This window comes from Elaeis guineensis, chromosome 15 (genome assembly GCF_000442705.2).
Source record: "Elaeis guineensis isolate ETL-2024a chromosome 15, EG11, whole genome shotgun sequence".
Lineage (NCBI taxonomy): Eukaryota > Viridiplantae > Streptophyta > Magnoliopsida > Arecales > Arecaceae > Elaeis > Elaeis guineensis.
Genome location: NC_026007.2, coordinates 51,070,507 through 51,097,948, shown reverse-complemented (window position 1 = coordinate 51,097,948; position 27,442 = coordinate 51,070,507). Strand labels below are relative to the sequence as shown.

The window sequence follows — 27,442 nt, the reverse complement described above, 5'->3', positions numbered from 1 at the left end:
CCGATCTTTTTTTAAATTGAAAAAGTTCAAATAGAATAGAATTCTTCTATGATCGAGTCTCCTATAAAAAAAAATATCTTCTCTAAATCAATCTGTGCGATAAATTCGAAAATCATCGGGACTCAGAAATGGATATGACTCAAACTCCTCTCCTATAAATTAAGGCTCTGGAACTCTCTAAGGTATGTAATCGACTCCTCGTTTTTTCCTCTAATTGTTCTTTAATCTCCTAATTTAAACATCGGATGATCTTTATCGGAGAACGCCATCCCTGATGAGGACTTGTTTTGCAGGTGTTCGGATGAAGCTCCAACGGCAGTTTCACTTCGGCCGCATCCATCTCGACGATCAATCTCAGACGGAGAAAATGGCAGCAAATACTTTTCTATATAGTTTTTATGGATACAACCCAATAAAAAAGTAAAGCCTCATCTTCTTCATTTTTCTTAAAGATAAATAGGATAATTTAAATTAATTAAAAATAGATACATTCGCATGAGTAAAACAAAAAATGTTATAGAATTGTAAGAAAAAACAAAAAAAAACCGAGGGTGCACAAAGGGTAGATCTTCAAAGATACGATGTATAGGATACAATTAGCAACTATTCATTTTCCTATAGGTACGTCACACCTCAAGAAATAGTAACGGCCGCCATAATCTCTAACAATCTTTAGAAGAGGATGAAACCCATCCTTATGAATATGTGAGTCGTAAAGCCATCTGACAAGTATGTACTTCACCCTCATTGGCATCTTATCTCCTTCTGGTCTAGCATGTTTTGCAGATTCTCCAATTAGTACAGCTCATTTTTATAGGACATATGATTGTAATGTGTCCATTTTCCCTGCAAGTGTAGCAACTCATAACTCATGTCCTTCCGTTTGCTTTCAGATATTTACAGAGCAACTTAGGAGTAGTTAGGCTCACTTTAGGATGACCTCTTGATGATGTGCGGCAACTCATTACTCATGTCCTTCTGTTTGCTTTCAAATACCTTCATCTTCTCTTGTTTCGAGCTCCCGACTAGAAACCTGAGGTTTTTCTGGGCTAAGTAATCAGCTCTTTCTTTTTCTAATCTAATTTCTTGGAGACCCCTTTCTTTTGGGGCACTCATGATAATTGATAAATTTTGATGGTGTGGTGAGAGCCAACTATGCTGCAACAAGTTTTATTATTAAGAGTCACGAGGGATCTACATTGGCTGTTGGAGGAAAATGGTTGCTTCAATCCTCGATCCCATATGCTACGATGATTAGGGTGTGGTTAGGCCTCCAACATATTATTACCCATATGGAAGCTGGGAGTGTATGGCTTCAAGTTGGCTCAACTGTTGTTGTGAATTGACTTCAACATCTATTGACAAATTGCCTTTCCCTATCTCCTTGGATGAAAGATACAAGTCTCTGGCTGGTGTCCCTCCACAATTTCTCTTTGTTTGATATTGTAGAGAGGGAAACCAAGCTACTGATTGGGTTTCTAACTGTCAAATAATAGTAAATAAATATTTTTTCATTATATTTTCTCTTCCAAATTAGAGCCAATATATAGATACAATTACACCATAGTAATAAGAAACAATCATATTCTAAGGAAACTAAATACTCCTATACACAAGATTTGACAACTATACACATTGATAACTATACATAAGATTTGACAACTATACACGAGATTTGACAACTAATTTATTTGACAACTATACACAAGATTGACAACCAATAGAAATAATCTGGCAATTACAACCTACAGACAGCTCATGCCAACACTCCCCCTCAAGTTGGAACATAGATATTTATTATGCCCAACTTGTCAATCATATCATAGAATATCTTTCCTGAAACAGTTTTTGTGAGAATATCAGCCAACTGACTTTCTAACTTGATGAATGGAAAATGTATAATCTTTTGATCTAACTTCTTCTTGATGAAATGACGATCAACTTCAACATGTTTGGTACGGTCATGTTGTACTGAATTTTGTGTAATTTCGATAGCAGCCTTATTATCACAATAAAGATTCATAAGTGTTGCATATTCAATCCTTAAGTCTTTTAAAATACTTCTAATCCATAATAATTCACATACACTATGAGCCATACCTCGAAATTCGGCTTCTACACTTGATCTTGCCACAACTTTCTGTTTCTTACTTTTTCAAGTAACAAGATTACCCTCCACAAAAGTAAAATAGCCAGATGTGGATCTTCTGGTTGTTTGATCACCTACCCAATCAACATCCGTATATCCTTTAATATTAGAGCCACCATTTTTTGAGAATAATAAACTTTTGTCCGGAGCACCTTTCAAGTATCTCAAGATTCTGTATACTGCATTCATGTGTTCTTCACGTGGTGCATGCATGAACTGGCTTACGACGCTTACCGCATAGGCTATATCCGATCTTGTGTGTGACAAATAAATTAATCTCCCAACCAACCTTTGATAGCGAGCCATGTCTGTTGGAACTTGATTTGGAAAATTTTTAAGTCTATGATTCATTTCTATGGGTGTTTCGACTGGTTTGCAAGCAAGCATTCTAGTTTCAGTTAAAAAATCTAGCACATATTTTCGTTGCGAAAGAAAAATCCCTCATTCTGATCTTGCTATTTTAATTTTTAAAACATATTTAAGTTGTTCCAGATCCTTCATCTCGAACTCAATAGCTAAATATTTCTGTAACAACTTCATTTCACATAGATCATCTCCTATCAAGACCATATCATCAACATATATGATTAGAGCTGTTACCTTCCCTTCTTTGTGTTTTATAAACAAAGAATGATATGAATTACTCTATTTATAACCAAATGCCTTCATTGCAGAAGAGAACCTCTCAAACCAAGCTCTAGGTGACTGCTTAAGCCCATACAATGATTTCTTCAATTTACAAACTTCATTTTTTCCTGAAGAACTATGTTTAATTCCAGGTGGCAGCTCCATATAAACTTCCTCCTCTAATTCCCCATTTAAAAAAGTATTTTTAACATCAAATTGTTGCAAAGGCCAATCTTGATTTGCTGCTATAGATATGAGAATGCGAATTGTGTTGAGCTTAGCTACTGGTGCAAAAGTCTCTTGGTAATCCACCCCATACTTTTGTGTGTACCCCTTTGCAACTAATCTTGTTTTATATCTATCAATGCTTCCATCTGTTTTGACTTTCACGGTGAACACCGATCTACATCCGATCGTTTTCTTTTCTTTGGATAATGAAACAAGTTCCCAAGTAGAATTCTTTTGTAAAGCCTCCATCTCTTCATTCATCACTTTTGTCCATGTTGGATCTGCCAATGCATCCTGCACACTACTAGGAATAGATACTTTGGATAATTGATTAATAGTAAGTGCATATGATTTAGACAATCTATGAGTAGAGACATAATTGCTAATTGGATATTTAACATTGACTTTAGGATCAGGTTCATACTGTTTCTTTGGGACACCCTTATTCGATCTTTGTGGGTATCTTGGAGCAAAATTTTCAGGAGGAACATTTGTTTCAAGAAACTCATTAGACATGGGACTCGATATTGGACTAGAGATTACCTGAGGAGAAGAATTTTGGACATTCTGGGTTGATTCGTCAGTTAATGGTGTTAACATGGGCAACTCTGCAGCCATTGGTGATTGTGATTTGTCTTCAGAAGGATACCTCCTCATTCTCAATTACAAAAATATTATCAAAATTTTGTGGATTACTTATCCTAAACTTTTCATTCACTTTTTTCAATTCAAAAAACTCATCTCCTCTATTGCCTTCTTGTAACATGCTTTCTTCACTAAAGTTCTCCCCCTGAAGAGATGGTGTAAAAATTTTTTCTGAATAGTAAGGTTCTGACTCACGAAAAGAGATATCCAAGGTCACATGTAACTTCCAAGCTTGAGGATCATAGCACCGTTATCCCTTCTGAAAATCTGAATAGCCAACAAATACACATCATTTTGCACATGGATCAAGTTTATCTCGCAAAGTCTTGGGAATGTGAACATATACCGTACAACCAAAGACTCTTGGTTCAAGATTCGGGAGATGTGGAATTGAAAAAAAAGATTGCATCTTTTGTTGAGGGGTTTGGAAACCTATCACTCGAGAAGGTATCCGATTGATGAGATAAATGGTAGACTTCACAGCTTCTCCCCAATAGAACCATGGCATGTTCATGCCAAAAAGGGAGGCACGAACCACCTCCATTATCTGCCTATTCTTCCTCTCTACCAAGCCATTCTATTGCGGAGTATAAGTACAAGAAGTATTATGTCGAATCCCATGTTGGCTAAGAAATTTTTCAAATGAAGCATCTACAAACTCCATTGCATTGTCAGATTGCAAAACACAAATCTGCCTCTGATATTAAGTGCCCACCATACTATGAAATTTCTGAAATGCTACACAAACATCACTTTTTTTGTGAAGTAGAGACACCCAAATCATTCTAGTGCACTCATCAATAAATGTAACAAAATAACGGGCTTTAGAAATTGAAGAAATTTTTGCAGGGCCCTAAACATCAGAGTGTATAATCACAAACGGTTCTGAATATTTATTCAAACTTGGTAAATAAGAAATACGATGGCTTTTGGCCAATTCACAAATATCACAGTGAAAATCCAAAGTATTAAAATTTGAAAAAAGATGGGGTTATAATTTTTTAAGATATCCAAAAGAAAGATGTCCCAATCTTTGGTGCCATAACCATATAGTTGCTCGATCTTTTTCTTCGTTACTAGTGCGATATGCATGACTGAATTTCTTTCCTCCATTCTCTGTTAGTTTTAAGTAATAGAGTTTGCCCCATTTAGTACCATAACCAAGAATCTTCTTGATCAGAATATCCTGAAAGACACAAAAAGAGGACCAAAAAGTTACATTACAAGCAAGAGAGGAGGTTATTTGACTAACAGACAAGAGGTTATATTTAAGAGATGGAACGACTAGAACTATATTCAGTGTGAGAGTACTAGACAAAGTGACAGATCCTTATCTAGTAATAAGAGAGGTACTATCATTAACAGTAGATATAACAGATTAGAAAGATGGATGAATAGATTGTAATTGACCAGAGTCTCAAGTCATATGATCAGATGTACCTGTATTAATAATCCAAGTACTATTCTTAGAAGTTGTAGAGAATACATTTGCCTTACCATCAATACCTGGGTGAGCAACGTTGGCTGTGGGCTGTGATTTCTCCTCCACATTTGATCAGACTTCCTCCATAGAAGTCACCATAGCCTTCCTTGCAATCTTTTTTTTTGGTTTTTTCGAAAAAATCCCACCACTCAGGATAGCCAATGATTTCATAACATTGCTGTTTCGAATGACTTGTTTCACCATAATGACTACATACAAGGTTGTTAGATTTTTCACCATAATGACGGATCCGATTCTTTGTCGAGCCAAATGATAATCCTTGTCGAGTTTGGTTGGCTAGCATAACCGAATTCTCAGAGATTAGCCGTGAGCCTCCCATTGTCTGTCTTTGTTGATATTCTCTCCTCACATAGGCATATGTACTCTCCAAATCAAGTTTTGGCTCTTTTCATAAGATTTCTCCACGAACTTGATCAAACTCAAAGCTGAGTCCACTTAGAAAGATATGAACTCGAAGCCTAGCCATCGCAGAATGCAACTGGATCACTCCTTCAACTGTTCCTTTCTGAGAGGTAGTCCTTTGATCAATTTTCTAAAAAATAGCAACAAGCTCATTATAGTATGTTGACAATGGTCTACCATTTTGTATGGTAGAAAAAGATTTCTGATTCAATTCAAAGAGGCGGGTTTCATCTGATCCATTGTAGAAGGTTTTCAATACAGCCTCCCATATCTCCTTGGCTATGGAAAGATGAATAAATTGTTGCATCAGTGTTGGGCTCGTTGAGTCAATAAGCCAGCTTTTTATTCTATAATTTTCGGTAATCCATGCTCCATAATTGGGATCTTCGGGTGCAGGCTTTTTCATTTCTCCGATAAGATATCCAGCTTTGTTGCGAGTGTCAATACGCATCTCCATAAGCTGAGACCATAATTGATAATTTGTCTCATCCAGTATGATACTGATAGGAAAAGCAGAATTGTCTTGGTGGATGATGATAGGCGGTGTTGAGTTGTTTGTTGCAGCTGGGACAATGGGATTGAAATCAGCCATTTAGTTTCAGATGGAGAAGAAGAGATGGAGATGGAGATTGAAGAGATGGAGATGGGGAACTTGAGGAAAGGGATTTTCGTATAGAGGCTTGGGGATTTTCGATTCGATTCGGGTTGAGCAGTTCTTTCAAAATTAGAATTGCTCTGATACCATGTCAAACAATAGTAAATGAATATTTTTTCATTATATTTTTTCTTCTAAATTAGAGCCAATATATAGATACAATTACACCATAATAATAGGAAACAATCTTATTCTAAGGAAACTAAATATTCTTATACACAAGATTTGACAACTATACACAATGACAACTATACATAAAATTTGACAACTATATATGAGATTTGATAACTAATTTATTTGACAACTATATACAAGATTTGATAACCAATAGAAATAATCTGGTAATTACAACCTACAGACAGCTCATGCCAACACTAACCAGTCTCTCATTGGTGATCTATTTATTTTGCTTGATCAAATGTATTTATATCCTTCATTTGCTCGCATTTTGCTTGCTGACACTTCTTCAATTAGATTTTCGAGGCATGGCATCTAATGGTCAGACAATAGTTATAACAGACCAAATTTTTTTATCATCACTTTTTGTTTGAAGCTTCTTCTTTTCTTATCTTGTTATTCTATACTGTTACCACTTTTGGTCTTGCTTATCCTACATCAAGGTGTAGGATTTTATGATGTCAAAGTTGGTCGTCCTGGATCACAATACTGACAGATAGTAAGACCAAGGGGGCTTTAAAGAGGAAAAAAATAAAAAAAACAAAGAAGTGGTAAATTGGGAAAAAGGAAAAATAGTATTATAAGAGAAGAGGCAGAGGATCAAAAGGAAAAAGATAAAAACAAAGAAAAAAAAGGAAAAAGCAGAAAAAATAGAGTGTTTTATCTAACTTGTTTTTCTCTTGTTTTTTGCAAGATTTTCATATTACTATTACATATCATTATTTTATTATGCTTCAAACATGAACTATTGTTGTCTTATGTGCCATACTCATGGATAGGGCTGAAATTGGGCTTGGACCAGCACGAGGCCCATTAGGCCGGTCCGAGGCCCATCGGATCGGATCGATTTTGGGTCGGACTTCAGGCTCGACCTGAAACAGTTCAGACCAGGTTTGGACCTCAATATAGGGCCCATTTGTCTTTTGGGCCGGACTCGAGTATATCTTTGGTCTGACTCAGATCCGAATCCGAATTTTAGTCCCATTAGTAGTCCGAAAAGTTTGATTAAAAGCCTAATAGCCCAATCAAGCCCGATTCTAAATGGATTTAGTCTGATCAATAGTCTGAGTCCAATCCTAGTCAATTAGGACTTGCCTTAAAATTCCAAATCGGTTCGTTCACCCGATTGATTAAAATCCCTTCTCTTCCCATCTTTCAATCTTCCGCCATCGCCGCCTTCACTCTAGCCTTCGTCCGCTCGATGCAGCCCTCGTCCTTCCACCGTCGCCCTCGTCCATCTGCCGCCCGGCAACTACCCCAACCCACCCTCGTTCAATCTCTGGGAGACTATCCTAACCCGCCCTCTACTTCAGATGCCACCGCATCCAATGCATCATCCACTATCTGGAGATCGCCTGCATCTGTGGCTCTTTCTTCCATGGCACTATCGATTGCAGCCTCGCCAACTGGCAGAGTAGAGAGCACCTGCACCATCCTCCCTGCCTTTGGGAAGGGGGAGGTGAATGGTCACCATCACAAGGTAACTCTGGTCCCCACTATCATCAACAACCCCTTCGATGTCATCTACTCCTGGAAGCACTCATCAGATAGATCCTCCACCTGCACCTGTGATTAGGGCGGGATCTCTTGCAATGACTCCTGCACCGTGGTCTCCCTCGCCCTCGATGGCCTCAGCCTCATTGGCGACCTTAAGTTCACCACTCTCACCAACCTCAAATCAGTCCACAACCTCTCACTTTCCGACAAAGGAGAGGAGAGTGCCAGCGATCGGGGAGGAAGGTGGCGAAGCATATGGAAGTTGAGAGAGAAAGAGAGAGGAAGGAGAGAGAAATGGAGGGAGAGGAAGAGGGTTTGGGCTGGGGCTCGGGCTTGGGCTGGCCCGATTGGATTCGGGCTGGGCTCGGGCTTGGGCTCGGGCCTTGTGTTTTAAAAGTTTTTTCGGGCCTACGCTCGACTCCAAGCCCAAAAGAATATTTTAGGCCAGGATTAGATAAGGTTGTGGCCCGGCCCGGCCCAGCCTAGTCCATTTCTAGTCCTACTTATGGACCGTTTCACTGACCACTTGCCAGTTTCTCTCGTCTATTCATGCATGTAAGGGGGTAAAACTGATAACATAATCTTCTGTGCCATGGCTCTGTTATGCCAATCGATTGCTGCTTATCAACATGTACTACTGTTACCTCTACCTCAGTGTTTATGTTCTTCATTGGCTTGCCTTGCCATCAGTTTTCATATGGTTCTATACAACTTGGAATGACTGCTACTACTCTCAATTCGGCTTATGTTTGTTCTTTGCACAGCTCACATCTAACGTTGCTGCACTATGTTATCTACAATTACACTATTACATCACCACTCCATCTTTCAAGCAGGGCCAATGTCTGTCTATTAATTGGGCCACTGGAGTTTTTTTCTTCAAAATTGCTGATCCATACTTTGCTCAGTACCAAGGACATTTTTGCCGTATTTTGTCTTCATCAACATATACATCTCAGTTGCAATTCAGGATACATTCATAAGGCATAAGACATGATTCTTCATTTGTGCCGAGAGTTACTTATGTTAATTCCTCTGATGTTGGTATCAACTCTATTATTTTACCTGAATGTCAGTCTTGAAACTTCAATTTATCCACCTGACTCATTTACTATGCTGATACCGGATCCTCCACCCTCAACTGTTACAACATGGCTGCCTTATGTCTCATTATACAGCAGGACATGTGGTTCCTAGCATCATATGCACATGTTCAAGTACTGTTTTTATGCTACAGATGGATTCAATGCGGTTTTTCTATGTTTTAGCTTGCATTGAAAATGGCCACGTTATTTCAGACTTTCTGTCAACATTTCAAGATATCCATACTTTCTATTACTTGTCTTTCTATTACAACGGTTTCTACATAAATCAGTCAAGCTTTCGCTTCTTTCTTCACTCTATTGGCTCATGTACTCTTCCAGACTTTTATGTATTTATTACACATCATGTCGGGGTCGGGAAGTTTTTGGCTTTCAGCATTTTTGGTTTACACTGTTACTGTAAAACAGCTTGAGTTCTCCATCCTTCACTGTGTATTACTCTTTAATGTTAATTTAATATAATTGTAGTTTTATACCAAAAAAAATATCTTACAGGCAACTTAGGAGTAGTCAGGCTCACTTTAGGATGACCTCTTGAAGATGTGCGGCCACCGATCCTTGTTCTATTCAAATTTTCTTCCGCTTTCTCGAATCATGGGCTAATAAGTTCTTGGATTTTTCTATCTTCAGCCCTGCACCATATTGAGATGCCAAGATACCAAACCATTAGTCTCCTTGGTACCTGTCCCGGTGGCTAATTCAAAGGACCTTTTAGTGCCTTTTTGCAGCAACTGATGGGACCTAATGTATAATTTTTGTGTGTAGTCAACAGGAAGAAATCCGCTCCTCATGTCCTCTTTCATCTCCAACCAAATAGTATACCTGTCCTCAACAAGAGCACTGATTTTTTTTTAATATAAAATTAGATTTATTAAATCAATCCAGTAAAACTACATCCTCTTTGCAAAATTCAGTAAACCAGCCTTTCGCAGCATCTAGTAAACATACATCCATTTTGCAGCATCTAGTAAAAATTTATTAAACCAACCTTCTGCAGCATTTAGTAAAAATATATCCATATGAATGAGAAAATAAAATATTTAAAAAAATATGAAGGAATTCTCCATGAAGTAGTTCGAAAGCTAATTTCTATATAATTAGCCACATATGTTGGAGAACTTATTGTTTATAACTATTCTATCGCATGTATCTTGAATCACCTAATAAAAAGCCATCACATTATTCACTATTGCAAAAGATTCACTATTATGCAAGCTTGATTGAAAATTTGGAATGAAAAAATTCATTTGTTAACCATGGTTAGGTAGCTTTTGCTATTTTTAATGGAAAAAAAAAGTTTATTTTTTCTGACTGTTATATTGATCTTTTATTGGATAGTCCAAGATGCATATAGTAGGATGATTTCAATCAATAATTTTGCCAAATATTGTCATCTAACCAACCATACTATTAACCTCCCTATAGTATGGATCAGTGGAGTCAGAGGGCAGGAATGGATTGGCATTTTTCAACCCTTTTGGTCTTGGCCCACTAGAGAGCAGCCCAAGCCCATATGACGCAGTGATGAATGAAGCCAGCCAGTCCAAATTAAAATGGGCCAGGAGCCCACCAAAGGCCTGGTCGATCGAAGATGCAGTTGAGCCGGGGTGCAGATTGGATCTGGAGGGTTTTGGACCGGTCACTGAAAAGGACCGGGGAGCGTCAGGGACTCTGAAGCAAGCTGAATGGGAAGGCATGGACACGGTGGCGAACACTGGAGATCGGTGGATAACGACAAGATCGAAAAAGGAGGTTGTCAGTGTCAACCGACCGGAGGCAGTCAATGGGTGGTGGATGTCTGTAAGGAGCCGACGAAGGTGGCTCGAGAGGTGCGGTAGGTCATGGTCCCCCCACCAGTGGATGGGGTCGGGGGGCAATGCCGGCGGCGATGTGGGGCCCCAAGGACCTCCCCCATGTCGGAAGGCTAGAGAGGGAGAATGATCCAAGGAGGAATCTCCGATGGGGGAGGATAGCACGAGGAAGGAAGGCATGGGTGGGGGGTTGGCTGGTGATGGGCTGGGCCATCAATTGCAAACAGGCCAGGAATTAGTGGTGGCCAAGTTGAAAGCTACTTTGGAGGTTGATCGGACTATTTTCAAGACTCATCCTATGAAGGAGGTAGACAGATTCTGAGGACCATGCTGGGGCGGGGAGAGGCCCAGCATCTCACCATTGTGTTTCCATGAAGATCTTAGTGTGGAATACCCATGGAGCTGGAAAATCATCCTTCACATCCCAATTGCGAAGACTTATGTATTTTCATAGTCCTGATCTTTGTATTTCACTTGAAGCCCGTCTATCGGGGAACGGCCTTATCCGTGCCAAGCGGTGATTTTTGAGGAACCGGGGGCTCTATGCTATTAAGTCTTGGGGACTTTTCGGGGGTATCATTGTAGCTTGGAGGAATGGGACAGTGAATGTGGATGTCTTCCATAACTATGACTAGCATGTGATCATTGTTCTATCTGAAAATAATAATCCTCTTTGATTTTTATCTGGTATCTATGCAAGCATTAATTACAGGGAGAGGCTCATGGTGTAGAGTGAAGTGGTGAGGTTGATTGATCAAGATGTCCCATCCTTAGTGGCTTGGGATTTTAATTATGTTACTACTGCCCAGGAGAAGAGTGGTGGAAGGCCCTTTACTGACAGCATTGAAGCTAGAGAATTTCATGAATTCATCCTAATGAATGGTCTAGTTGACTTAGGATTTTCTGATCCCAGATTTATCTGATGTAACAATCGTCAGGGTGGAGCGAGGTTTTGGGAGTGCATTGACTGAGCACTTGGCATGGCTAGTTAGATCCAGATGTTTCTAGGATATCAGGTTAGCCATCTCTCTAGAATTACTTCTGATTATTATCCAGTGCTGATATCTACAGATAGCAACTTTTTATACAGAAGTTCTTTTCGATTCGAAAAGTTCTGGCTATCCTATCCCCGATCCTGGGAGATTGTTCGTGAGGTGTGGTGGTGTCTGATCTGAGATGATGCGATGTATCAGGTCACTTGAAGACTAGAGCTATTAAGATGGAGACTTTGTCGGTGGAACCATGAGGTAGTCGGTGATATCTCTCGAAGGCTGGATGAGATTGAGACTGCCATTGTTGAGCTCCAGAGGAGGGAGGACTAGGATGGTGAGCTAATAGAGGCGGATCTCATAGAGTTGCAGAGGAGACTTGCTCTGCATCATTGAGTCGAGAGGAGGTGATGTGGAGGCAAAAGTCAGGATCTAGTGGCTTAGAGAGGGTGATAGGAATATCAAGTTCTTTCATCAGTCGACCATCATTAGGAGATAGAGGAACTAGATTCGGATGTTGAGGGATGATCAGGGGCATTGGGTGGAGGGCGACGAGGATATCTGACAGGAGATCTTTTGCTTCTTCCAGATGAGGTGGACGGAGTGCCTTAGGGGAGGTAGATATTTGTCATTCCTTCTCCCACTAACCATGTTTCAATGTGGGACAATGACATGTTGATCCATTCGGTGTCGGTGGATGAGATCTATAAAGCCTTCTATGCCATGGTGGAGGATAAGGACCCGGGCTCGGATGATTTTTCACCCCTCTTCTTTAGGTGATATTGGATGATTATTAGGAGTGAGGTGGTTGAGGCAGTGCAGCAGTTTGTCGCCTTCAAATCGATGTCAAAGGTTTGGAAGAGGATATTCATTGTGCTTATCCTAAAACGTCTGGATGCTTCAAAGCCTAGTTACTTCAGACCCATCAACCTCTGCATTACTCTGTGCAAGGCCTGTGCGAAGATCATGGTTGGTTGGATGAAGTCGATGCTCTCCAGGCTAATTTGCCTTGAGCGGGATGCATTTATCAGGGATTGCAACATATCTGATAATGTGATGGTTGCTAAGGAGTTTATGTATGATTTACAGAGAGCCCTTGTTTGCTACAGTTTCATGGCCATCAAGATCGATATGAAGAGAGCGTATGATCGTATCAGCTGGCAGTATTTGATGTATATCCTAGAGAGCTTCAGATTTCATAAGCAGTGGATCAGATGGATCATGGGCTGCATTCAGTCACCTTCCTTTGCCCTTTTGGTCAACGGTATGCCGACTGACTACTTTTAGTCTATGATTGGCCTTCACCTAAGTTGTCCCTTATCCCCCTGCCTCTTTATTTTTCATGCTGATGCATTGTCTAGAGTACTATGGGCAGCCGCTATGGTGTGGGATCTCGACCCCTATAAGCCTGCACCGAGAGTTGGATCGATTTTGCATCTCTTTTTTGTAGATGACTGCCTCTTAATTGATCAGGCAATTGCTCAGAATGCAACCTATTTTCGGCAAATTCTGGAGTACTATGCAGCTTTGGGGTAGAAGGTCAATCTAATGAAGTTGGCCTTATATTTCAGTCTGAAGACCAAGGGTAGGCTGAGGCAGATTATTTGTGAGAGGCTAGGGATCTCGGAGCATATTGGGCCTTGTCATTATCTCGGGGTGCCGATCATTGGTGCAGACTTCAGAGGACGAAGTGTATAGGGATTGAGGAGTTGATCTGGGGTCGACTAGAGGGTTAACAGGCTAGATGCATTTTCACGATGCGTAGGTCACACTTGCCAGATCTGTGCTCAGCTCAGTTCTGACCTACTTGATGTCCCACACCATTTTACCGAAGATGATGGTGATGAGAGGTGAGCAGTACTTTAGGAGCTTCTTATGGGGGTTTCACCAGGGTAGGGGTGGCATCCATCTTTTGGTCTGGGACATGATTTGCCAGCCCACCAAGGATGGAGGTCTTGGTATTCAGTCCCTCGTGACAAGGCACAATGCATTGATTGCCAGACATGCTACCGATTTTTTTTTGCAGCTAGATTGCCTTTGGCATGTAATCATGAGGGCCCAATATAGATCTTGATACCTTGATGAGGCTATCTAGCCTGGCCAATGTAGCTCCTTTGTGTAGCAAGAGATCTACACTCGGGCTCAGACTATCCTGGACCAAGTCAAATGGCTAGTGGATGATAGCTAGATGATTGATATCCTACGAGATCAATGGATTGCTGAGTAGCCATTGAGCAAATGGCCTACTTTTGTGAGCATGAAGATCACGGAGGTGAGTTATGTTTGTGACCTCTTTCAGTCAGGGAGGATATGGGTGGAATGTTGGCATTGTTACCAACTTGTTTGGTGCCAAGCTGGCGGAGACAGTATTCTCTATTATGCTGCCTATTCACACCAGCTCAAATGTGAGAGTGTGAGGACAGGCCTGCATTCAATAAGTAGTGACTAGGGAGTTGTATGAGGCTTATAGGGGGTTTCCGATCAGGAAACTGGATGGGGCCAGGATATGGAGGTTGCACGTCCACCTGAGAGTCAGCTTGTTTATTTGAAAAGTAGCTTGGCATCAGCTCCCAACTAGGATAGTGTTGCACGCTAGAGGCATGGAGCTTCTGGTGGTTTGTCTGTCCTACGATTTGGAGGAGGAGACTATTGATCGTGTCCTATTCCTGTGCCATCATGCTTGCCTAGTGTAGGGATGGTTGATCTTGATGCTATGACCATTACCCACATGGAGACTACTCAGACCTTTTTAGAAGCCCTTTAGAGGAGCATGGAGAGTGATGTGTCCAAGGCCGTGGATACTCGAGTGGCCTATATTTCCTACCACATCTGGCTGGCTAAGAATAGGAGCTTGTTTGAGGATGTTTGGCAATCTGTGCGGCTCACTCTTGAGAGGGCCTTACTACAGGCTATTGAGATTGTGCGTTGTACTTCGATTGGCTCGACTTTGATAACCTGAGAGATCTGGGACTCTCTGACAGTAGCAGCAGCACCCTGATTGGTATTTATCACTTGAAAACCCCCACCCCCTGGATATGTCAAGGTCAACTTCGATGGTAGTATCAGAGACAGTAGAGGGGATGTAGGATCTGTGATTCATGGTCCTGATTCCAGGTCTCTAACTATCGGTGATCGTCACCTCATCGGGAGTACGATTCTGACAGTCGAGTTGTAGGCGACGTGGGTTGGCATTACCTACTCAGACTGAGACTTCATATTGAGAGACTTGTGCTTGAGGGAGACTCCGCTATGGTGGTTATCTCATTCGGGGACAGCCATCGTCAGCAATAGTTCACCCTCTTATTTATGACTAGGGGTGGAAATAGGCCAGACGGCCTGTCAGGGGCCTATGGCCTTGCCTACTGTCGGCCTGGCCTGGCCTGTTTATCTAAATAAATCAGGCATAGGTTTTTAAAAAGGTCTTTTTAAATAAATAGGCCAAGCCTAAAATTTTAAAGTCTGGTCTAAATGCCTATAGGCTGGCTTGTATAAATTTAATATATATATAATTTAATAAAAAATAATAATTTTATCAATATGTATAATTAATTAATTATTGAGATACTAGTTTCTACTTTTTATTTGGGTCAAGTTATATTCCCTGTAATTTGAGGCATGTTAGAGGCAGAAAATTATTATGTTTGATAGGTTTTTGGGCTTGTGTTGAGATCTTGAAGGCCTAGGCCTGTTGGCCTATTTAAAGGCCTTAATGTCTATAGGCCTTAAAATAGGCTTTTAGGCTAGGTCAGGCTTGTTTATTTTGTAAAACAGGTCAGATCGAGCTTCATTTTAAGTCTGAACCAGTTTAACAGATCAGGCTCAGACTAGTATTTTACAATACAGGCTTGGCCTATTCAAGCCAAAGCCTAGTCTGGTCTGGCATATTTCTATCCCTATTTATGACAGCCACTGCGTGGTGGGCAATTGCCTATCCATGGAGATACATCACATATATCAAAAGGCCAACAGTACTACTGACTGGATGGCCGCTTATGTAGCTGAGCATATCAAAGAGATGGTGTGGATCGAGATTGCAAACCTTCTGTTGGCCTTCAAGGACATCCTTTTTTTCTAATCTTCTTGGATGTATTCTTACTAGATCGATATGAACTATCTGGCTTACTCAAAAAAAGATATCAATCTAATCAAGAAAGCTTTTAACATTCATCCTCCAAAAAATTTTGTCACTCGAGGCTTAGTCCTCTTTTTAGATACCAACGAGGGATAATAAGTTGGATTTTTTTATGTGTATATCCTCCTAAATATTTTAATTTATATGAATATCTTTTCAAAATTGATATCTGCATGTGTACCCTCATAAAATATTTTTTTTATATATACATCTATGTCATTTAATATCGTTAAAAATTAATAGTTTAAAATTAAAATAACTAAAATACCCTTATGGGTAGATGTGCAAAAAGAAAAATTTATAATGGTATATATGCAAATAGAAATTTTATAAGGATATTTATGTAAATTTGAATATTTGGAAGGGTATACATGTAAAAAACTTAAATTAGAATTTTTTTTACGTGTAATACACTTCTCTTGATTTGTTAATTCTTTCTTTATTCTAGTGGAGAAATATTAACATACACAACTAAAATAATGAATATACTTAATTTATTGACTTATATAGATAAAATTATCTTCTTATCAAATGATAGATCAAAATTATTTTATCCAAAAAATAAACATATCGTAACCATCTATGTTTTCTCTAATATATAATAATATGCTTCTGAAAAAAATGTTGAAATCTGATATTAGATGGATAGCTTGTATATTTCTACAGAATGGATATAGCTATGGGTTTGAATATTATGTAATAATAAGAATTTATAATTTTATTATATTTTATTTTAAAAATTTTTATCAAAAATATTTTTGTGAAATGTATAAGGTATATATGTTATTATAAGATGAACATATATTATAACATATAATATAATATTTTAATATATAAAATATTATATAATATTATCATCACGTTGTTGTTATATTATGTAATATATAACTATATTATAAAGTATGAGAGTTTAGAATCAATCAAGATAAAATAGATAAAAATTAAATTAAATTTTTTGTATGTATATCATTTTAAATATTTAAATTTACATAAATATCTTCATAAAATTGTTATTTGTATATATATTTTTATAATTTTTTTTATACATATATTCATAAGGATATTTTAGTCATTTAAATTTTAAAATATTAATTTTTAATGATGTTAGATGATGTGGATATATATGCAAAAAAGAAGAAGAAGAGTATATATATAAAATAAATATTTTATGAGAATATATATATAAATTTTAATATTAAAAAATATTTATATAAATTTGAATATTTAAAGGATATGTATGTAAAAAATTTTAATAAATTTTGATTATGAATGGAAGAATGTATTATTATGACATTCGAGGATCTCATCCCAAAATCTATTAAATAAATATAATATATTTAGGCTTCAAATCCTGATATGTTTAATAAAAAGGTTTGATTGAAATTTTCTGGAAGGATCAAAAAATCTGAATAACATCTCTTTCCGGGCGAGTTGTTACAATTTGTGTGATAAATCCGTGAGCAAGCATTTTTTTATAGACACGCATAGATGCAAAATCTGGAAAAAGTTATTAATCAGTTATTACCACATAAAAATAAAATATCAATTAAACGACCTCGTTTAAAACCGCCGTAACTATAAGCGCACGATTCTGCTTCCCCCTTCTGTCGCTGTGATCTTTGTTAGAGATCCGATCGGGATCTTCTTCTTCTCGAGGTATCAATCTCTCTCCGAACAATCTTTTCTTTCTTCGATGCTCTCTTACATTTGCCTTTATCCAGATCTGGGAGCATTTTTCTTCTTCCATGCCGAATCTTGCTTTCAATTTTTGTTTTACTTGATCTCCACTTTTTTCTCAACGATTTGATCAGTTCTATAACAGTAAGTATGAGATTTATTTTGCTGAAGAACAGAAAAAGGGGAATGTTTTTATTTTTCGTCTTTTGGATCCAAACTGCATAAATTTCCAGGAAAAAGAGGGTTTGTCGTAGCAGGTTAAGAATCTAGCAATGGATGGAATATTCATTCATTTTGATGAATGATTTGGGTGGAAAATGGTTCATTTTATGTCATGTTCTGTCCTTTTTGAACTCGGAAAGAGCTATTGCATTAATGCTAAGTTAAGCAATGCTTGCCATTAGTAAGTACGGAGGATGGCATGGAATACAGGATTTCTGTTCTGGGTTTTTTATGTATACTTGCATCTTGATTGTACCGTCTGAAACAATAGGTGAACAGTCGAAACTCCACGCATTTAGAAAGAAAAAGACTTGCATGTTTGTCCCTCTTGATGATAATATTTAAGGAGACTTCTGGCTATGTAGAAGGAATTTCTGCAGCTAAGGGCTGTCGGCAGATACACTGTTGGCATAGGCAGGAGGATGGATTGCCAAATTATCGATTTAGTATTTTCTTTATCTTTTTTAGGCATACATGTGAAGAGTGGTCTCCAGTCAATGTTGAAGGGGCTTCACCATTCATATGCAAAGACAGTAAGATATTTTCCACTATTGAGATAAGCATATGTGGTTAATTGGTATCGAGACTTCAAAACCATTTTAGATGAGCTCATTGGTTTCGCTCAACCTTACAATGGAGCAAATTATTAGAAGAACATTGATGCAGTCCAACCATTTTTAACAATTTTTTTTTTAATTTGTAATAGTAATTTTTTTTTCTTTGGAACCATGGTTGTTTGGTTTAACCTAGCACAGTGGACAAGGTGTGTCACTTGATTTGAGCCCAGGATATGGCTAAATCAAACATTATATCAGGGGTGATGAGTCTAAGCCAAGTCTAGGCAAAGGTTATCATGAAAGGCCTTATTAAGATAAAGGACATAGCTGGTTTCAGGACTAGGAATCTATTAAGGTCAATGTGGGGCATATGTTGGCATTTACAATAAGTTAAACTGGAAAGGGCTCATGATAGATTTCCATCACAATGGTTGCATTAGAGGAGAAGGATTTTAATCCACTGGTTGCATAAGATTGGTTGATTCTCGTGATAGAGTATCTGTGATGAGGAACATAACATTTTTGGGAGCTGTTGAATGAGAATAATGCTATAAACGTATAAGAGGGAAAGGTTCATGTATAGGAGGGGGAAAATAGAGGAAATACAACCCATTAAGTTATAACAGTATAGGGCAGATATAACATGGAGAAAACCAAACAAAACCCTTTACCATGTTTTGGCCCATCAAACACCGTACAAAGATGTTGATTTGACTTTGCCAATATGTGTAGTAAATGAGATAATAAAGACCAGGAGATTGACACATGAATGGAGGAAAAATAGGGCTAGTAATGAAAGCTGAACTGCATATTGGGCTGTTTTTGCTGCACTCTATCATGCTAAGAGTATGCTCAAGCTTGGCTAGGCTTTAGACAAGTTTATACATATAGGTGCATGTCTTATTAATAAGATGAGCACAAAATGTGGCTTAGGTTCCAGTGTTCTTATCAAACAAGCATGGTAATCTGATTTCCAAGCCAGGCTATGCTAAGAGAGCTAGCTAAGAAATGCAGTTTGTTGCCAAGGATTTACTCTAGTCGTATCATTAATTCATTTTTCTTTTCTTTTTTAGCCATAGAAAAGTTTTCCAACAAAAATTGATGCAAGTAACATGGACTTTATTTGCTCATTTTAATGGAATAATGAGTGAAGATGAAAACCTGTATATGGTTTTTTTGATATGGGAAAAGCCTATGAGAGATGACCATGAGAGGTTGGTTGGTGGGCTGGAGAAAAATAAGGAATATCAATTTGTTATATGAGCTACATGAAGCATGTATAAAATAACTCATGTGTTCTGTAGTGCTTATTTACATGCTTGATGCTACAAGTATTTGGTGGCAATGGGCTATCAACAAGAGTTGGCTGATGGCAGCTACATTTTAACATTTTCTAGATCAACTTTGTGTCGATATTTGAGAGGGCGCTCCTTGGTGCATGTTATTTTTTGGATGATATCGCTTTTATCTAAGTGATGGAACCTCTAGTTGATTCATGGAATGAAGTTTTAAGGAATATGCATTATGAACATAGAATAAATGTTCTACAACTTTGGGAGTATGCAAAAAGTTGATGCTGTAGTAAATAAGTAAGAGAATAGATTCAACAAACAAATTGTTTCTTGCTATTCTATAAAATGTTGGTGAGATCGATTAAGCTGTCACTAGATAAGATGATAGATGTGGTGGAGATATGTCTTAAGAATGTTAGATATTGTTGAATGCTCCTGAGACGTCAAAAAAGAAAATGCAACAATTATAGAAATTGTATGCTACAGATTGGGCAGTGAGGAGAGTCCACATGTGTAAGATGAATGAATCAACAATGAAGCTGTTCAGATAAATGCTTGTAACATAGCAGCTGCAGATTTGTGAATGGTTACATTAGAGGATGACTGGAATAGATAGAGATAAGGTGAGGAAGATCATTTGAGATGGTTTGAACAGGGGCAATGTAGAAACCGATGGCAAGGTGGGATCTATATACCTTCTCCAAATTGATGTAAGAATGTCCATTTCCCAGGTTTTATATGTTTACTAGTTATGTCAGTAAGCAAAAGGCAGGCTGTTTTATCTAGAATAAGGAACTTTCAATGCATGCATGTTCAGTTACTATGGAACTTAGTGCTTGAGCATCATTATATTTGTTATTCATGCTCAACAAAAATTACAAATTCATTGTTAAGATACAATATTCGCAAAAAAAAAAAAAAGGATACAATACTGATAGCCAAGGCGTACTAGTGAAATAATTCAACCTTCTCATTGATTTGATGCTATGCCTTCTTTTGTAATTATAACATATGTTTGTGATAAATTTTATAGGGCAATGGGATCAATTTATATCTTAGAATGTTCTTTTCCATGTGTGTTAGGAAACTTTGCAACTGAAACAATTAATAGTTTGCCCTTTTAATAATTTTATTATTCTATCTTTTCCTAGGGAGGGTAGGAGCTATATCTTTCAGGAAGAGATGTCCGTCCTTTAATCATGACATGTGGCTCTCTGTTTGTGGCATTGAATTTCTTGTACAGTTGTTTGAAGTCCAAAGGTCAATCAATTGCATAAAGTGAGCCAATTTGGTACTGCTGTACTTGCTGATGAGGAAACAGCTTTTTTTTGTGCCTTGAAGCAGCAAAAGGATAAGCTGTCCTTAAGATGTGGCCTTTCATTATACTAAAACAAATATTTTATGGAGGAATGTCTTCATAATTTTGTATATATTTTCAAGAACAATAGGGTGAATTCCTATTTATCTCTTCCAAGAAATAAAAAGGTTCTTTGTATATGATGCATCAGTATATTCAGTTTTGCAAATATCACATGTTGTGAGAATTTGTTACACTTAATAAAGGTTGAAATTGGAGACTGGAGAGGGTATTTAGGCATGGAGAGGGGAGTATCTATCGATGGAATTAGAGTGCTTGGACCTCCTAAGAAGCAGTCACGTGACCTCATATTTAGATCATGGTCAAGTGGATTCCATCAGAACATCAATGTGTATAAAAAAAACTTATCCTTGATAAGATACAACATAAATGATATATCATTTCATCTTAGTAATGTTGGGATTAAACTAAAACTTACTGAAGGCACAAGCAGTACAACAAATTATGCTTTTATTGAAATCATGATTGAATTTTGCATTCTCATGAAACTTGCATATGCATTATTTTGAATTTTTGATTGTATGTTCAAAACAGGGGAATTTATAAAGAATACCTTGTTTTAAAGCTGTCCGAAATTATAATTTATGACAATGGCTCGCCTGTTTTAAACAAAGCATTTCCTCCTTGTTGGGCAATTTGTAGCCGAAAGATTTCTGCTTAAGAAATGTTGATTGTGTTGTCAAACTGGATATCTGGGATATTTGCAAAATTTTTGTAAAGAAGTTGAAAAATCTATAGAAAAGATTTTTGACACCCCTATTTAGCTAGAAAATTACATATTTTTGTATGGATAGAAGCATATATCTTATGCATTGTAGTATGCATGTATGACATGTTTTATTGATAGGAACTCTAAATATGAGATGTTTTGCTTGTTTGTCTTACATTGTAGACCATGGTAACTGTGATATCTCTTGGGACTTGCTAGTATAGAATCATGTGATTTACTTTCATTGGTCGTAGATTACAAATAAATTGATTCTTTAATCTTACAAATATCCATTGTCAAATTGGTATCTTGAACGGTTCATTTGAAGTTTTGAACCAATATAGTGAAGATGAACTTTTGTGATTTGTAGTGGAAGAATCCAATTGATATGATGTTTGCACATTTCCTTAAGAACCCACAGTTGTTTAGCTCAACCTATTCCATGACAAATAACAAATTCCATGGAAAATAACAACAGGAGGAGCTCAAAGATTTCATAGATCTGAATATTCAGACTACCCTTTCCTTCCTTTCGTAATTTCATGCGATTTCTTAATATTATAACAGGATGAAAGTTTGTTTTGGCCTTGTTTTATATTCTTATATATGTGCACCTCAAGGTCCTTCCTATCGATATATATTTATTTTTGCAATGCTGGGATGCTCCAGGGCCACAGCAAATTTACTCTAGAAGTGTTTGACTATTTGCATGGCAAACCAACAGTTCTGGTGTCTCCACTGACATATGTACTGGGATCATCTGGTGATTTTAAGCGTCTACTAGCCTATTTTCCTTTTCAAGACTGGTATATTAATTGGGAAAGCAGAACATTTAAATGCGTTTGAATGTTATTTACAAGAGCCACATTGGATTATGATCATGCTTTTGGTTTGAGCCTTGTGAAAGATTTTGGGCATGGCATGGCTCAGCATCTATCCGGACATTGAATCTTGCTGGAGTCACTTGGCTAAATGTGAGGCATCCATGAAATTTTGATTGTAGCCCTTTGTTGGCCTTTTTTTGATGCATCCAAGCTAAAGATTGTTTTGGATGTTTTGTTTCCAACTTGAGGACAGCAGGCTGTTAATCTATTGTTCTCCCTCTCATTTGGATTTTGTTCAATTATTCAAATCACTTTGGGTGAGGAAAGCTTGAATCGCTAGAGGGAATCTAGGCCATGCACTTTCAGATGGCTACAGTAATTTGTTATATCGATTTTATCCAGTGGAGTACCCCAAATGTGGTGGTATCAGTTCTTATTTATTTCACAAAGAATCAGTCCAAAACAAATATAATGTACCCTGGTAAACACAACCTGCCAAAGGTGATTCAAAAAGCCAATGTCATGATGATGTTGGTAATTTCAGGTGTGAGGTTTGTTTATCCTTAACTCTTTGTAGTGAATGTAATTGCAGAGCAATTATCTAGTTTCAATGTCTTCAGGAAAGCTTTTCGAGGCTAATATGAAAATCTAACAGATGCCTGTGCATTATATCCTGCCGAGTAAAGCTTTCAGCTCATCTGCCACTAATCACCTGGACATCCTGTCGGAAGAATCTATTTACAAGCCATGTAAGACCTGATGATTTCTGTCCCTGTAAGGCACTCTTCTAGGAGAAAATCTGTTAAAATGTGTAAAAACTAAGGACTGTTAGATTAAAAGATCATAGAATTACTGGTTCATAGTACGTGTTTAAAGATCAGGTGTCTCCTTATAGTGAAATGGATACCGGTTCCAGACCAAAGCTAACAAAATTGTGGTTCAATGGGTAATGTCAATTTCATCATTTTTCTGCCGCGTTTTGATGCAAATTTTAGTGTTACTTAATTGGGGCAGGCTACTGCATAAGGCCAATAAGGATTGTAACTGTGATGCATTCTCTGCTAGTGGGTATTGGGAAGGAGATTCTTCTAAACATGAATAGAACATTCTTATAAAGAGTACACCGAGTAGTTTCTTGCTTGTGCTGAGATAATGATGAAACGGACTTTCTTCCTTTCTCTTTTCATACAATATCTGATCTTTAATGTTCAGTTCCATCTTGTTCATTAGAAATGTAGTGAAATTTTAGAAATCTAAAAATTTGATTACTTTCCAGAAGTAGCACTTGTGTAGCTTTCATAGTGTTAATGTGCGCAGAATTATTGCAGATATTTGAATGCAATAAGACTTTCTATAACAATTATTCTGATGTCCACTTTCCTGGAAATCTATAAATATTATATCCATTAACATAATTCTTAAGGTTTTGTGTATAAAATTACAGATACCACTGCTATTATTCAGGCTGTTCAGATTATTCTCAAACTTGAGGAACATGTTTGCTTCCAAATGGAGTAATTTTACACTATTTGTTTTTATTCAGGTAATTTTCAGATACTTGACAGCAATGAACGGCAGTCTTGGTAACCAGTCTGGCATGCAAGGACCCCCACCAAACCCATTTGGAAATGCTTTCTATGGGACTGGATCTGGACTCATCCGTGGAGGACTAGGAGCATATGGGGAGAAATTCCTAGGCTCAAGCTCTGAATTTATGCAAAGCAATGTAAGCTGAGGATAGAACATTCATATAGTAAAAAATCACTTGGTCTTTTTCTCCATTGGGTAGCAATGCTTTTGCTTAAAGCAAGGGGCTTACAATCACCTTCATGATTCTGTGGACAGATTAGTCAATATTTGTCTGATCCTCAGTATTACTTTCAAGTGAATGGCCAGTATGTGAGGAATAAATTGAAAGTGATCCTGTTCCCATTCCTGCACAGGGTAAGGATGCTTAATTGACTTCTTTTCCTTCTGTATCTGGTTAGCTAGCTCCTTGTACCATACTATATCACATGTCCTTTGACTGCCTTCATCCAGGGACATTGGACTAGAATTACAGAGCCAGTTGGAGGTAGGCTTGCCTACAAACCTCCAGTCCATGATATAAATGCCCCAGATTTATACATCCCCCTCATGGCCTTTGGTACTTATGTTGTCCTCTCAGGATTCTCATTGGGTGTTTTTGGAAGGTAAGATAAGTCTTAAACATGTCTTCTTATCTTTTATCATCATGCCACTTTTTAACATGTTATCCAATGCAGATTTACACCAGAAGCTTTGAGTCTACAGTTTACAAAGGGATTAGCAGGCTGGTTCTTCCATATCCTCCTCCTAAAAGGGTTATTGTATTCCTTAGGCAGTGGTGAGGCACCATTGCTGGACATTGTGGCCTATGCTGGGTATGGATTTGCTGGCTTGTCCCTTGCTGTTCTGGCAAGGATCTTTTGGAGCTACTCATATTATTTTCTGCTGCCATGGATGTGTGTGTGCATGGCAGTGTTCCTTGTAAAGACCATGAAGAGGGTCCTTCTTGGAGGAGCTAGGGGGTATGAGAAGCACTCCACCAGGCATCATTATCTTCTGCTCTTCATGGCTGCAGTTCAGTTTCCCTTGTTGTTCTGGCTTGGTAATGTCAGTGGGTAATAATTTGCTTTCCCTAGCTCTTCATTGGATCCATGGTTTTGATGGAGACAACACTTGGTACTTGGATTCAAACCATTTTAATATGCATTCTTTCCATTGCATCTATACTTCGGCCACATCATGCTCTGATGCTTATTTCATTTACTTGGGGTGTGGATATCATTTTTTTTTTGGTTGTACTCATTATTGGAGAGCTGAATTGAATGCCACATATGAATTAATGGCAGGCATATTTGAGACGAGCATGGCTTGTTCTTGGATTGTGATTAGGTTCTAAACTATGATTTAGTATATTCAGTGAATTCATTTATTTATTTTTTCTTCCAATTCATATTTCATAGGGTATCTCTTTTGAGTTGGCATTACCGCCTTCTGTTGTATGCCAACCAATTAGCCAAAAATATCATGAAGTCCTCCCAGATTGTTTCTCCTCTGTGAAGACCTTCAGACAAAACAGAAGGGTAATTTGAAGTTAATTGCTCAACATTTTTGTTTTTCTGAAGACTGATATTCTACGCCATATATAGAGTATACTGTATTTTATTGAATAACATAATTAAAAGTTTGAAATTAGAAGCTATCGGTACTCTTCACGCATATTAGAACTCTTCTAATTTGAAGCAGTCATATCCACTATACATTTTTGAATTGCCATATACACTTTCCCCTCGAATAAGTCGCATGAATTTTACTAGCCAATTTTACACCAGAATACTGATGTCTGTTTTTGTTAAAAAAAGGTTCCAATTGTTTCGTAGTTTGCGAAGATTGTTACCATTCATTCTATACTCCTATCCTTGATCAAACACAAGCCAATTGCTGGCTGTGAAGGAGTTCTGTACTGTTGCTTTGGAGGGTTCAGCCGATGTCATTGAAGCCTTTTTTTCTGGTAGATATTGAAGGCCTTTATTTTGTGGGTTCAAATGCTTTCCATCTCACTTTTCAGAGTTTCTATAGGTACTATTTTGCAACTTCTTTGAACCCAAGTTGCTGTAGATTTGAGGGACAATTTGGAAGCCTCAAATTTTCTGAGAACTTGGATAAGAGCAGGATCAAATCCAAGTTTCTTGTATCAAATCCAATTTTTTCCCCCCAAGTCCTAGTCTGCTTATCAGTGCTCATGTTATTGTCTACCCTATGCTGATGTAACACACTTCTAATATGCTCATCACGCATTTAATTGGCTAGTTTTGTTGGCCAAAACAAACAATACTATAATGCTAGTTTGATATGCAAAATGATCTGCCTGCACAGGGGAAAAAAAATCAATGTGCTCCTAGTAGTTGATATTTTCATTACTGATCAGTTTACTCATTTAAAATGCTGAGCTCATGATACTATGGTTGATATGCTCGTTACATGCTGAAACACTCAATGCTCTTCCAGCGAAAATGATACATACTTCCAATATGATACCAGACTAGTTAATCTCGTGGGAGAATTAGTGTGTTGATAAAAATAGGCTTTAATATTTGATATTTCTGAACAAGGACTTCAAGGTTGCTAATGCTCATGGGAGTCTTAGTAAGGGTATGAATCAGCTTACTTTGGTAGCCCTTCATGATACTTTGTTCCCAACCCAAAACTTCTTTATTGATAGCTATACTTTGTGCTCAAGTATATGATTACAGGTTGGTGGACTCTCTTGATTTTGTTGAAACAAAATGTGAAGTGGAGCAAGTAAAAGATTTGGGAGCATGCCTTTTTATCTTAGTCCTCATGGAGATAAATCCGAGAAAAAATACCGCTTCGAGTGGAAAATCTAAGGGAAACACAACTTCACACAATTCAGGCTTGCACGAATCGGACCTCAGTGTTCTCTTTATCACCATTGATGCATGCAAATTATACGTAAAGCTCTAAGAGAAGTCAAGCATGCAAGTGGAAATTTTTTTTCCAATGATGTTGTGGGACCAGGGCATGCAAGATAAAATATGATTTATATTTTTTTTATTGTGACCAGTTTTTGTGTGTGTGTGTGTGTGTGTGTGTGTGTTTAATATATATTTTTTTAATGATTATGTTGTGCAGCTTCAAGCCTGGTCACAGAAGCCCAGAAACTTTCCCATTGGATACTGCAAGATTGGAAGCAACAGGAATTATAGCATCACAAATGATTAGTGATAGCCAATCCCTAAAGAATAGTAACAAAGAGTTCCTTTGGTACTTGTAATGAGAAAATACCCACCCATCAGTTTTATGACTGATCCATCATTAC

The 27,442-nt window shown here is 37.8% G+C and overlaps 2 protein-coding genes across 3 annotated transcripts; one reads left to right on the top strand and one right to left on the bottom strand.

The window, feature by feature from the left end:
• Window positions 1-5,685: 5,685 nt before the first annotated feature.
• LOC140853958 (uncharacterized) lies at window positions 5,686-6,147 on the bottom strand. Its single transcript, XM_073249073.1, has one exon. It carries the CDS (start codon window positions 6,145-6,147, stop codon window positions 5,686-5,688), a length of 462 nt encoding a protein of 153 aa, XP_073105174.1.
• An 11,273-nt stretch (window positions 6,148-17,420) lies between these two features.
• Window positions 17,421-25,463, top strand: LOC105057978 (uncharacterized). Of its 2 annotated transcripts, none has more exons than XM_010940732.4 (5): window positions 17,421-17,575; window positions 24,122-24,304; window positions 24,424-24,522; window positions 24,619-24,770; window positions 24,843-25,463. In XM_010940732.4, the coding sequence occupies exons 2-5, from the start codon at window positions 24,146-24,148 to the stop codon at window positions 25,222-25,224; spliced, it is 792 nt and encodes a 263-aa protein (XP_010939034.1). In that variant the 5' UTR covers window positions 17,421-17,575; window positions 24,122-24,145; the 3' UTR covers window positions 25,225-25,463. The 2 variants fall into 2 exon arrangements, with proteins under 2 accessions (XP_010939034.1, XP_073105730.1); XM_073249629.1 differs by lacking the exon at window positions 17,421-17,575 and adding an exon at window positions 21,018-21,036.
• The last annotated feature ends 1,979 nt before the right edge of the window (window positions 25,464-27,442 follow it).

What these genes read in the sequence shown, in the direction of transcription:
- LOC140853958 (XM_073249073.1), bottom strand. Translation starts at nt 6,147, where the DNA reads ATGGCTGATTTCAATCCCATTGTCCCAGCTGCAACAAACAACTCAACA.
- LOC105057978 (XM_010940732.4), top strand. Translation starts at nt 24,146, where the DNA reads ATGAACGGCAGTCTTGGTAACCAGTCTGGCATGCAAGGACCCCCACCA. An exon ending in TGTTCCCATTCCTGCACAGG is followed by an intron (nt 24,523 to 24,618) that starts GTAAGGATGCTT and finishes GCCTTCATCCAG; the next exon opens with GGACATTGGACTAGAATTAC. An exon ending in TCATTGGGTGTTTTTGGAAG is followed by an intron (nt 24,771 to 24,842) that starts GTAAGATAAGTC and finishes TATCCAATGCAG; the next exon opens with ATTTACACCAGAAGCTTTGA.